General features: G+C 43.1%; 3 protein-coding genes across 3 annotated transcripts in view; 2 read left to right on the top strand and 1 right to left on the bottom strand.

Moving 5' to 3' along the window:
• Positions 1-2,315, top strand: part of LOC134193822 (TNF receptor-associated factor 3-like) — a 3,489-nt gene extending 1,174 nt beyond the window's left edge. The window contains exons 5-8 of the mRNA XM_062662663.1: positions 3-164; positions 231-311; positions 551-637; positions 1,057-2,315. Of these exons, the coding sequence (XP_062518647.1) occupies positions 3-164; positions 231-311; positions 551-637; positions 1,057-2,118 (1,392 nt within the window). The 3' untranslated portion in view covers positions 2,119-2,315. The remainder of the gene's footprint in view (positions 1-2; positions 165-230; positions 312-550; positions 638-1,056) is intronic.
• A 111-nt stretch (positions 2,316-2,426) lies between these two features.
• On the bottom strand, positions 2,427-3,491 carry LOC134194106 (mitochondrial fission 1 protein-like). Its single transcript, XM_062663010.1, has 5 exons — positions 3,401-3,491; positions 3,294-3,348; positions 3,148-3,228; positions 2,786-2,962; positions 2,427-2,707 (listed from the first exon to the last, which is right to left on the bottom strand). Exons 1-5 carry the CDS (start codon positions 3,443-3,445, stop codon positions 2,616-2,618), a joined length of 450 nt encoding a protein of 149 aa, XP_062518994.1. The 5' UTR covers positions 3,446-3,491; the 3' UTR covers positions 2,427-2,615.
• Positions 3,492-3,715: 224 nt separating this feature from the next.
• On the top strand, positions 3,716-11,518 carry LOC134193973 (protein PALS2-like). Its single transcript, XM_062662849.1, has 15 exons — positions 3,716-3,846; positions 4,034-4,227; positions 4,857-4,937; positions 4,999-5,148; positions 5,370-5,522; positions 5,573-5,641; positions 7,881-8,012; positions 8,329-8,390; positions 8,447-8,493; positions 9,127-9,192; positions 9,254-9,334; positions 9,560-9,640; positions 9,699-9,901; positions 10,816-10,941; positions 11,127-11,518. The coding sequence occupies exons 1-15, from the start codon at positions 3,804-3,806 to the stop codon at positions 11,301-11,303; spliced, it is 1,665 nt and encodes a 554-aa protein (XP_062518833.1). The 5' UTR covers positions 3,716-3,803; the 3' UTR covers positions 11,304-11,518.
• The last annotated feature ends 213 nt before the right edge of the window (positions 11,519-11,731 follow it).

Below are 11,731 nucleotides of genomic sequence, written 5' to 3'. Positions count from 1 at the left end.
AGGAGCATTTGGACGAATGTCTTTATATGCCGACTTTATGTTCACTTAAATGTGGTATGTTACTGCCAAGGAAAGACATAAAGGAACACCAAAAGACATCATGTGAAAAAAGAAAAGTCATTTGTCCTCATTGCTCAAAGAAGTTCTCAAATGCTGCACTTACAGTGAGTCAAGAACAACTAGAAAAGTAAGAAGTTTAATTAGTGTGATGTTTTTGTTTATTTGTGCAGGATCACGTGACTAAAGATTGTCCGATGGTAGAAGTGGGGTGCAAGTATGAATGCGGAGTGCCAAAAATGCCAAGATGCAAGGTATACATACGAATAGGGATGCAGTTTGATTAATTAATTAATATTGAATGTTATTTTTAATGTGTGTTAATTAATTAATATTGAATGTTACTTTTAACTTGTGTGTTAATTAATTAATTAATATTGAATGTTATTATTAACTTGTGAGTTAATTAATTAATTAATATTGAATGTTACTTTTAACTTGTGTGTTAATTTATTGCAGAAATTATTAATTAATTGTTGCATTTGTTACCTAGATGAGTGAACATATTGACCCTGTGACCGGAAATTGCTCAAAAGCTCAAGTTGTTTGTCCTTTCTTTAAAGGAGGATGTGACCACAAGGTAAACAGATGCTAGGACTGCAAGCTTTAATATCACGTTATGTGTTACTAGTTTTGTACCAGACCCTCTCATGCTGTTGTCTTGGTTTCTGGGGTTTGACACAAAAAACGCTTGAGAGACATGAATCGGGCACAACAGCACGAGATGGTTGGGTATAGGCTCTGTATCATGCTAATGTGTGTGTGTGTGTGTGTGTGTGTGTGTGTGTGTGTGTGTGTGTGTGTGTGTGTGTGTGTGTGTGTGTTGATTTTGTGAAACTTAAACTGAAACTGCACTGTAAATCAGAGGCAAATTAATAAGTTGTATGGCCCTATTGCATTATTCTATTTGTTGCCGACAATGTGGTACAACTTGCAGTCTTCATGACTTGCCACTGGTCTGGACTCCAAAGACACATTGCAACATGTCTGTTTTTTCAGATGCCAAGGACTGATCTCGAAGCACACCTAAAGGACGTCGAGTATATGGGCAAACATTTTTTGGGATTTCATATCGCCACGATTGAAGCAAGCAAACAAGATGACAAAGAGAAACGTCTTCAGGAAGCCGAAGAGAAAGCACAACGAGCCGAAGCTCTGGTGCAGATATTCGAAGCCGATAAATATCAACTACAGCAAAGGGTAGTGAAGCTAGAAGAGAGAGTCGATAATGTACAATTGATCAACGCAAACTTGGAGAAGAAAGTCGCCGATCTTGAAATTGCACTGCAAATGTCAAACTGTGACTCCCGACGTTTTGAGCAACAGAATCGGATGCCAATTGCAAGCAGTGGTCTAAAGGAATTTTATCTTGCAACCGACACAGTCAAAGATGGATGTACAGATTCTCTCCCAGACACCACAACAGTTGAGAGCATTTCTGTTAACCCCCAGCTATTGGCCGATGTTGAAAGCTGCAAACAGAAGATTTCCGATTTTGAGAAGCAGATGAGGAGTATGGATCGTATGACAGCGGCTCGTGATATTTCTGTGGCCGAACAGGATCTACGCATTCAAGTCTTAGAGAGTAGTTTCTACGACGGCGTTCTCTTGTGGAGAATACCGAACTTCCGACGTCGCAGACAGGATGCGATTTCTGGACGAACGACGTCGCTCTATTCGCCTCCGTTTTACTCGAGTCGCAGGGGGTACAAAATGTGTGGGCGTGTCTATCTGAATGGAGACGGGATGGGAAAGGGCACACATTTGTCATTGTTTTTTGTTGTGATGAAGGGTAACTTTGATGCTCTTCTTCCGTGGCCATTTAGACAGCGTGTCACTCTCATGGTGCTCAATCAGAGCAACCCCCAACGTCACACACTTGATACGTTTCGTCCCGATTCTCAAAGCTCGTCGTTTCAGAGACCGAGTCAAGATATGAATGTGGCAAGTGGATGTCCACTGTTCATTCCACTTCCAGCACTTGAGACAAAAGGATATGTGAAGGACGACGTTCTCTTCGTTTGTATCAAAGTTGACACCTCAAACATTCCACAACTGTAACGTCTTTGGTTGTTTATATTAACCAGAATTAAAGCCCGTGACAAAAAATTTTTGTTCAAAATTGTTGTGTTTATGTTACATAGCATGTGGCGACTGGTTAGTGTGTTATTGTTTAGTGATGTCATGTGGGTGTGTTAGCTTGATTACTTTCGTAGACTACTGTAGATGCAGTGCATTTGAATTTGATTGTTGGATATAATTTATGATTGATACAATTGGACACATACGGACACGGACACACACACACACACACACACACACACACACACTAGACAATCCCCACGTGTTTATGTATCCTGTTGTGTACTTCAACGTAGACCACTGCATTCATTCTCATCTTTACACGTAATGCATCTGTTATATGCAGATACCTACATATCACTCTTTCTACACATAAACGCATCTACATGTATCCTCCAAGTCAACTACTAGTAGGCACATCCTCCCACCTACAAACCCCAACCAAGCACCAGATCGCAGCATTCAACATTATTTATTTATTTCTTTGAAAAAGCTACAGCAAAGAGTCCAACAGCCGCAGCTGCTACTGCCACACCCCCACCAACGATAGCCATCCCCATGAGACCATCTAACACACACACACACACCACACAGTGACACAAACAACCGACCATCACACTAACTTTGTGTATTCATTGTGTCTCACCTCGTTTTAGCCTTTTCTTTATGAGGCCTTTAAGGTCAAGGGCCTGCCGATTGCGAGGCTCTGATGCGAGGATTTTGTCTACAGTTTTCAGTGAAGTTTCGTATTCTTCAAGACGGTAGTAGCCACAAGCGATGAAGTAGAGAAAATCTCGCTGCGAAGAACTGCTCTTGCATAAACCTTAAAAGAATGAATTGAGTTGTGTGTGTGTGTGTGTGTGTGTGTGTGTGTGTGTGTGTGTGTGTGTGTGTGTGTGTGTGTGTGACAGTCGGTTGATGACTTGACTTATACAGAAATGTCTGTCTGTCTATACTGTATGTCCATCATAAAAATCACACAAGCATGTCACGTGGGCGTCATGTGACCTTCCATCATTGATATCCCCTGTGTGACGTCATCTTTATAACGACTGCGAATCAGCGCCCAAGCATACGAAAACTTCGTATCTATTCATACAGACACGATTCTTTGCCTCATCATGCTCACTCACATCCCACCATCTTAGCATTACCGTCGCTAACGGCGCCGGTGTCGCTCTTTTCTGCCTTAAATTTTCTTTCAAATCCCTAAACATGTAAAAATTAAAGTAATTTTTGTCTTAGTAAACTCGACTAGTACCTTCAATTCTTCAACAGGAATGCTCTCATCAAGCCATTGATCCATTTTAGTTGGATTCAATAAGTTTAGTACCCGGATGTGAATAGTTTTTAGTTGCGTGTATCCCGGATGTAAATAATTGTGCTAAAACGTGATTTGTGTACTGCAGCAATGCGCCGTTTATCTCGTCATGTATTGTTTTTTAAATAAGCGTGAAGCTCTAGAAAAGCTGTGGACATAATGGATGCCACGCATTGCCAATGGAAGTGACATGTAGGAGTACAATTGATAGTCAACATTCCATCACCTGAGACACCCAATCACAGCGCAGATGCTAATTACAGCCCTTCTCGCTTGGCCACTTGCGGACGCTTGAATTCTGCAGCGAAAGCCGTCGATTGGGACAACAGCTCGACCAATCATAATGGACGAGGGGACAGAGGACAGACCGACTGGAGCTCCAATTGGTGAGTTGCGCAGTCGCAGCGGGAGATCCGTGCCGTCTACACGCGGATGCACAACATGCGGCATGAGACAGAAACATCAACTACCAAAATATAGCGCAAAGCACAACACACAGACCATAAACAGAACGTAGAAGGCCTTATAGAGCGTGGGAAACGTGAACGAAGTCGTTGTCGTTGTGTTTTCTAGCCGTTCTCGAGATGCTGAGTGAAATGAGGGCAAAACGCGCGGGCTCGGGCGAAATCGTGATAGATATGCCGTTCATGCAGCGCGTTTTTGAGGATCCGGAGATGGAGTTTCTTATGCAAACGTATGATAAACTGAGGGAGCTCGATGCGAGGAGGTCTAGTGATTTGTATGATGGCGGGAAGGCTGTGGAGGAGGTAAGCGTGAAGTTATGCTTGTTCTTGTGGCTTGGTGGACGTTCTGGTTGCGGAACGTGACGTATTTCGGTTGTTTGTTGTGTAAGGATGTGAGTAATTGACAGAAACTTGAGTAATAGGGAAGAGAAAAGTGGAAATAGGGAGATGAATGAATGAGTGTGTAATGATGTGTGGGATGTTACACTGAATTAGGGTTTTGATTGAGCGAAGACAAGTAGATGGACTGATGGATGGATAGCCTAACTGATTGACTAATACAGACAAACAGAGAAACAGAGACAGACGAGACAAACAGACACACACACAAACAGACAGACAGACAGACAGATGACGGATGGACGGACACACACACACACACACACACACACACACACACACACACACACACACACACACACACACACACACACACACACATACACATCTGACAGACAGGCAACCAGACAGACAGACAGACAGACAGACAGACAGACGAAACTGATGACAAAGGGGCAGATGGACATAAACCCACACATTTCTATTGAGTCAGACATTTACAGTTGTTACACATTAAGACTTTTGCCACAGCTATTGCTGCACAACTTACCATATTGCACGACTAATGGTCTCACATTGGTACAACTTGATAGATTACCAGCAAAGTCTCAGCCATGTCACTACAAGATGAAGATCGCGAACTGCACGATCTTCTCAGCGAGACACATCTCAAGGTACGAACCACTCATGGTACAGTACAGCACCAACAGTCTTCATTGACACGTTGTTCTCTAGGCTGTGATAGACGCATACGATCAAATACATCAACAGGATTATGATGTGGTTATGCCTGAAAGCGACAGGCAAGAGAACGGAGGCGTGGATTTTGAAAACTTTAAATTGCTAAGACTTGTAGGAATACACAAAGCAAAGGGAGAACCGTTGGTGAGCTTGTGTGTAACGTTTAAGCAAGTGAACATTTGTTGAGTCGTCGTATGTCGTCAACGTGGATTGGGTTGTATTGGTTTGGTTTGCATTGTACGGCTGATTGTGTGTGTGTGTGTGTGTGTGTGTGTGTGTGTGTGTGTGTGTGTGTGTGTGTGTGTGTGTGTGTGTGTGTGTGTGTGTGTGTGTGTGTCAAATGCGTGATTATTGTCTGTGACCAGGGAATCACACTGAAACAGGAGGAGAAGCACTTGAAGATAGCTCGTATACTGCGTGGTGGCAGTGTTGATAAGCAGGGCTTACTATTTGTTGGAGATATCATACACTCAGTCAATGGGTTTACTGGCGACCCATTAGAGTTGAAGTCGAAATTGGTCAGTTGGTTGTTGTGTGGAGGGTGTGAGGTACGATTGTTTGTTATTAGGGGTCTGCTAATGGTACGATTACTTTGAAAGTAGAACCGAGTCATTCGGATTCGAAAGAGTTGCCTCAGGTGAGATATAGATGGTCAAGACTTGTGGTATTGGCATTGTATGCATGTCTTAATATGCGTATTGTATTGGAGGGATGCATCTCTCAATACATTAGACTATTGTATTGGAGGGATGCATCTCACAATACACTATTTTATTGGAAGGATGCATCTCACAATACACTAGACTATTGTATTGAAGGGATGCATCTTACAATACACTAGACTATTGTACTATTGTATTAGAGGGATTCATCTTACAATACACTAGACTATTGTATTGGAGGGATGCATCTCACAATACACTAGACTATCATATTGGAAGGATGCATCTCACAATACACTAGGCTATTGTATTGGAGGGATGCATCTCACAATACACAGTTTAGACCCATTTATTGAAATAAACAGGGAGCAACTAGCTAGTACCAGGCCAACGCACATAACAATAGTGCGGTACCAAAAATATACAAGCTAGTCTTGGGCTCTATAATCTTTTGCACTGCCCCTCATAATGCATGCGCAAAAGACTAAGTACACGAAACATCAAACTAAATAAGTAAACAGCAATAAGTTATAATACAGTTACTTCATATTTCTCATTATCCATACCCTGTGTGACTCTTCAATAGAACAAGTGATGATTGAAGATATTAAACATTTACATTCCTTGGTTGTTGCTTTAACTTAATTAAAGGAGAACTCCCACGATTTTCAAGTTGGGGTCAGATACAAGATTTTTATATCTTGACTGCACTCGAAAACTTTGAGTTTCCTCCATTGCTTCTGTAACGTAGGAAAAGCACCGCAAAAAGAGGGAGTGTTAGCGTAGGCGTGGTTAATGACGCAGTTGGTGCATGACCTCCACGTGTCGTACACAAGCCGTGCTATCTACCTGGCTTATTCGACGTGAAATGGTCCACTGCATTGCTTTTGACTGTAGCCACAACAGCAGCCACATCGCCAGAGGTGTCAGCTTCTTCAGGCTTTCTCTCAAGAAGCCAGATTTGCTAGAGTCATGGCTAGCAAAGTTACGTCTGGTGGATCCGCCTAGCTCAATAAACAGCCGCGTTTGTTCGGATCACTTTGAGTTCTACAACGCATGCTGGAATGACACGTCTGATACCCTTGCCCAGCCTCTCGTGCACCCAGCAAGTAAATTACCTGTACACAGTTAGTCGCAGCAGCCTGCGTGAATATTTTACATAGGCAAGCCAGTCCAAGTTTGTCTAGGTGCTACTCGCCTGGAAGTTAGTGGCTCTCTGATGGGATCCTGTCGCCAATCGGTCATTAAGACTACAGCTGTTCGAAGAACGTCTTCATTGAGACACACAGCAAGGAAGTTCTCATGCTGCGTAATAATTACAGATCAGATCCTGAAGCTTCCACCCTATACCCTAGTTCGTCCACTTCCTGGCAGCACAAGCACTCAGCTACTCTAGGCATTACAGAACACCTGTTGCAGCTGCACCAAGCAGTGTTCCCAACTCGATTTTCGTTCTCATCAGACAGATCTTCACCGGTGATCTGTCTGCCGTCATGGCCGTCAATGTATTCAACTGCGTTGATGTCACGCTGAGTAGGTCCGTACTCTTGCTCGAAACTGTAAGGTCGAACACCAGACAGAAAAGAACAACGCATATGCGTTCGAATCCGTCCGCAACTGCATCTAACCCGATGGCATGCGCGTGTGGCTTTGCACCAATGATGTCATGTACCTCGCTTACCCGACACGCCTCTTTCTTTCGACGTTTCTCCTGCCGTGAAGATGTCGTGCACAAAATCTATGTTCCTTCGAATTGTCAGTTTATGGAAGGGACTTGTATCTGACCCCAACTTGAAAATCGTGGGAGTTCTCCTTTAAGGATTTGAAGAAAATGGTCCAGTCCATGATGATCAATGATACCCCTTGAACCAATAGAGATGTTTATTTGCTGGCAATTGTAACTTGATCTTATCTCTTCAACCAGTTCAGTGTATCTATCACACTTGCGTTGGTATTGTATTGGAGGAACGCATCTCACACGACACTATTGTATTGGAAGGATGCATGTCACAATACACTAGACTATTGTATTGGAGGGATGCATCTCACAATACACTATACTATTGTATTGGAGGGATGCATCTCACAATACACTAGACTATTGTATTGGAGGGATGCATCTCTCAGTACAATAGATTTCTGTTTGATTATGTGACATGTTGGTGGTCATACATATGCTTGTTTAAATAAAACCATTTTGCTGTTGTTTTGCAGCTTTACATGAGAGCACATTTCGATTTTAATCCAAAGTCAGATCCCAGCATTCCATGCGCAGATGCTGGCCTAGCGTTCGGGAGTGGTGATGTCTTACAGATTTTAGATCAAGAGGATCCTCAATGGTGGCAGGTCAGTATCTTCTGCGGTCTTTCGTACATGTCTGTTTGTCTGTTTAACTGCCTGCCTGTTTGCCTGCCTGGCGGTTTGTCTGTGTGTCTGTCTGTCTGTCTATCTTTGTTTGTTTCTCTGTCTGTGTCTCTGTTTGTCTGTGTCTGTCTGTTTGTCTGTCTGTCTATCTGTCTATCTTTGTTTGTCTATCTGTCTGTGTCTGTCTGTCTGTCTGTTTAATTAATATGGATGTCATTTCTGCTTTTCTCTCTGGTTGCATGTAATTTTTGTTTACTTCCACTTTTTTTTGTTTACTTCCACTTTTTTTTGTTTACAGGCCCAACATGTTACTGGGGACAAAAAGAGTGGCATAGTTCCTGGACAAATGTTTGAAGAAAGGTGAGCTGATGGTTTTTAGTGGCACTTTTATGATTTCATTTTGTTTTGCTTTACAGACGGCGAGTGAGTGTATCTGGTGATGGAGACGAGATTGTTGCTCCTTGTAAGTGTCATGCTTGTTGTGCTTGTAAAGATGTACTCGTATGATGATAATTTTACAGGCAGGCAGACAGACAGACAGACTGACAGACAGACACACATGCAGACAGACAGACAGACACACATGCAGACAGACAGACACACAGATACAAGAAAGACGGTCACTTGTATGGACTGATCGTATGCATAGAACAATGACCAGCTGACAAGGGTTGGATGTTCATCGGCATGCAGACAGATAGACAGACGAAAAGCGTGACAATGGCAGGCAATGTATTTCTTGCCACCATAATTAATCGAGGTTCCCAATTTGAAGACTGCAACGTCTAAAAGTGTTTGAGTAAGGGACATTTTGCTGTGATGGTTTACATATATAAGGGAGGTTATGTACATAAGGGGTTTATGTACACAAGGGGTTTATGTATGTAAGGGGGCTTACATACATAAGGGAGTTTGTATATGTAAGGAGGTTTGACATATTAAGGGAGTTTGTATATGTAAGGGGGTTTGTATATGTAAGGGGGTTTGTATATGTAAAGGGGTTATGTACATAAAGGGGTGACTCTGTCAATCTTGATGCTATTGTATTATCAGCCCATTGAGCTTGTCCTGACATCTTATGTCTTGTTGTCGTTAGTTTGTGTAACTCTTGGAAGGAAGAAGGAGAAGCGTCGTCTAATGTATAACTCGAATAAGAACCACGGTATAATGTAATTGAATGCATGTATTTGAATACGAATGTTTGATGTTGGTTGTTTGTGTAGAGTTTGATCGTCATGAGCTCGTTGTGTACGAAGAAGTCGCGAAGATACCACCTGGACAACGGAAAGTCATCATACTGATTGGTCAGTCACATTTGTAGCAACACACACACACACACACACACACACACACACACACACACACACACACACACACACACACACACACACACACACACACACACACACACACACACACTCACACCACACACACACACACACACACACACACACACACACACACACACACCACACACACACACACACCATAATGTTTTGTGATAATTAATTATGTTTATTATTGTTCAGGAGCACAAGGTGTTGGTCGTAGAAGTCTGAAGCATCGTATGATGACGACCTATCCCGACAAATATGGAACATCCACGCCTCGTAAGACCAAAACTTCAAACAGACAAACTGCAAGTTTCCTCACTTTTTTGCCTTCCAGACACGAGTCGTCCTCGTAAGAGTCATGAAGTCGACGGCCATCTGTATAACTTTGTTTCACGATCTGAGATGGAAGAGGATGTTGCCGCACACAAGTTTATAGAACACGGAGAGTATGAGGGTCATTTGTATGGAACGAAGATTGACTCAGTGAGGAGCGTCATTGATGACGACAAGATCAGTGTGTTGGATGTCAGTCCTTTGGTATGTGATGGCATTGGTTTTGTATGTGGTTTATGGATGGGTAGACAGACTGGGAGACATTTATTGGTGTAAAAAACAGGAAGGTATGGTGGTGGGTGGATAGGTGGGTGGATAGGTGGGTGGATAGGTGGGTGGATAGGTGGGTGGATAGGTGGGTGGATAGGTGGGTGGATAGGTGGGTGGATAGGTGGGTGGATAGGTGGGTGGATAGGTGGGTGGATAGGTGGGTGGATAGGTGGGTGGATAGGTGGGTGGATAGGTGGGTGGATAGGTGGGTGGATAGGTGGGTGGATAGGTGGGTGGATAGGTGGGTGGATAGGTGGGTGGATAGGTGGGTGGATAGGTGGGTGGATAGGTGGGTGGATAGGTGGGTGGATAGGTGGGTGGATAGGTGGGTGGATAGGTGGGTGGATAGGTGGGTGGATAGGTGGGTGGATAGGTGGGTGGATAGGTGGGTGGATAGGTGGGTGGATAGGTGGGTGGATAGGTGGGTGGATAGGTGGGTGGATAGGTGGGTGGATAGGTGGGTGGATAGGTAGATGGATAGGTAGATGGATTGACTGACTGACTAACAGACAAGTAGATGTATGATTAATGGATAGATAGACAGACTGTAATAGACAGAGACGTTGCACTGAAAGTTACAGGCAGGTAGATGGAGAGACAAATAGACAGACAAATTATGGACATACAGAAAGACAGACAGATAGATAGATAGACAGACAGAAAGACAGATAGACAGACAGACAGATGGACAGACAGAAAGACAGGCAGACAGACAGACAGACAGACAGACGGATAGACAGACAGATATATAGACAGACAGACAGACAGACACATAGACAGACAGACTGGCATGTAGCAATCTAGACAAGCAGATGGACAGACAATGTAATTGCTCAATGTTGTTGTAGGCTCTCAAGATGCTTCGTACAGCTGAGTTCAAACCTTTTGTTGTATTCATCAGCGCACCCAGTGTAGCAAAGCTGCGGGAACTAAGAAACCATTCGGGAGAGTCCGAGAAGAACAAACACGTATCAGTAAGTTGATTGAATATTCTTGTAGATTAGAAGCTAATTAGGCATTGCAGTGTGACACCGAGGTGTGTGTGTGTGTGTGTGTGTGTGTGTGTGTGTGTGTACATATTTTCAATTTTATTGAAAACTTGACAAAAAAAATTAAACTGACAAACTTGTAATTTATATCAATTAATTTCTGTTTCTAGGAGCGCGATTTGGCCAAGACTGTTGAGGAGTCGAGACGCCTCGAACGTGACTACATCAAGTTCTTCGACTTCGTCTTGGTGAACGAAAGCATTGATGATACATTCGAACAGCTGACTGACACGCTTGACAGACTGAACACAGACCCACAGTGGGTGCCTGTTGGTTGGGTCTATTGATTGGCACTTTCACTGCATCAAGACACGATTTCCTCCACTCTTCCTTCATATTTTTATGACTGCCCTTTTGAGTGAGCAACAATTTGCATGAGCATGTTTGGTATTGCCCTCGGTGATGGATTTTTTGAGTTTATCTGTGGGGCAATGTTGTGTGTTTGTATTTGGATTGGATGGATTGCTGTGTAGAGCACATGTTGATAAGTTGATTGATTGCATATTGTTTGATAGTGAAGAGCACATGTAATGTTAGTAACTTGATTGTGGATATTTATGCATTTAGAGTCGTACGCATGGGTGTGTTTTACGGTTGGTGGCTTATTTGCCTTGGTGTTTGTGTGTATTAGTGGAGATGATACTTTAGTTTCTCTGTCCGTCTTGTTTGTCATCGTCTGTCTGTCTGTTTGTCCGTCTGTTTGTCTGTCTGTTTG

The sequence above is a fragment of the Corticium candelabrum genome, chromosome 18, assembly GCF_963422355.1.
Source record: "Corticium candelabrum chromosome 18, ooCorCand1.1, whole genome shotgun sequence".
Classification (NCBI taxonomy): Eukaryota; Metazoa; Porifera; class Homoscleromorpha; order Homosclerophorida; family Plakinidae; genus Corticium; species Corticium candelabrum.
Note: the sequence above shows the minus strand (reverse complement) of the source record. Positions and strands in the feature narration are given on the sequence as shown.

Excerpts from the sequence above, each read along its gene's own strand:
- LOC134193973 (XM_062662849.1), top strand. The coding sequence starts at position 3,804 with ATGGACGAGGGGACAGAGGACAGACCGACTGGAGCTCCAATTG. Across the intron at positions 8,391-8,446 it reads GGACAAATGTTTGAAGAAAG|ACGGCGAGTGAGTGTATCTG; the intron begins GTGAGCTGATGG and ends TTTGCTTTACAG. Across the intron at positions 9,902-10,815 it reads TGTTGGATGTCAGTCCTTTG|GCTCTCAAGATGCTTCGTAC; the intron begins GTATGTGATGGC and ends ATGTTGTTGTAG.
- LOC134194106 (XM_062663010.1), bottom strand. The coding sequence starts at position 3,445 with ATGGATCAATGGCTTGATGAGAGCATTCCTGTTGAAGAATTGAAG. Across the intron at positions 3,349-3,400 it reads TTCCTGTTGAAGAATTGAAG|GGATTTGAAAGAAAATTTAA; the intron begins GTACTAGTCGAG and ends TTACATGTTTAG. Across the intron at positions 2,963-3,147 it reads GGGGATATCAATGATGGAAG|GTTTATGCAAGAGCAGTTCT; the intron begins GTCACATGACGC and ends CATTCTTTTAAG.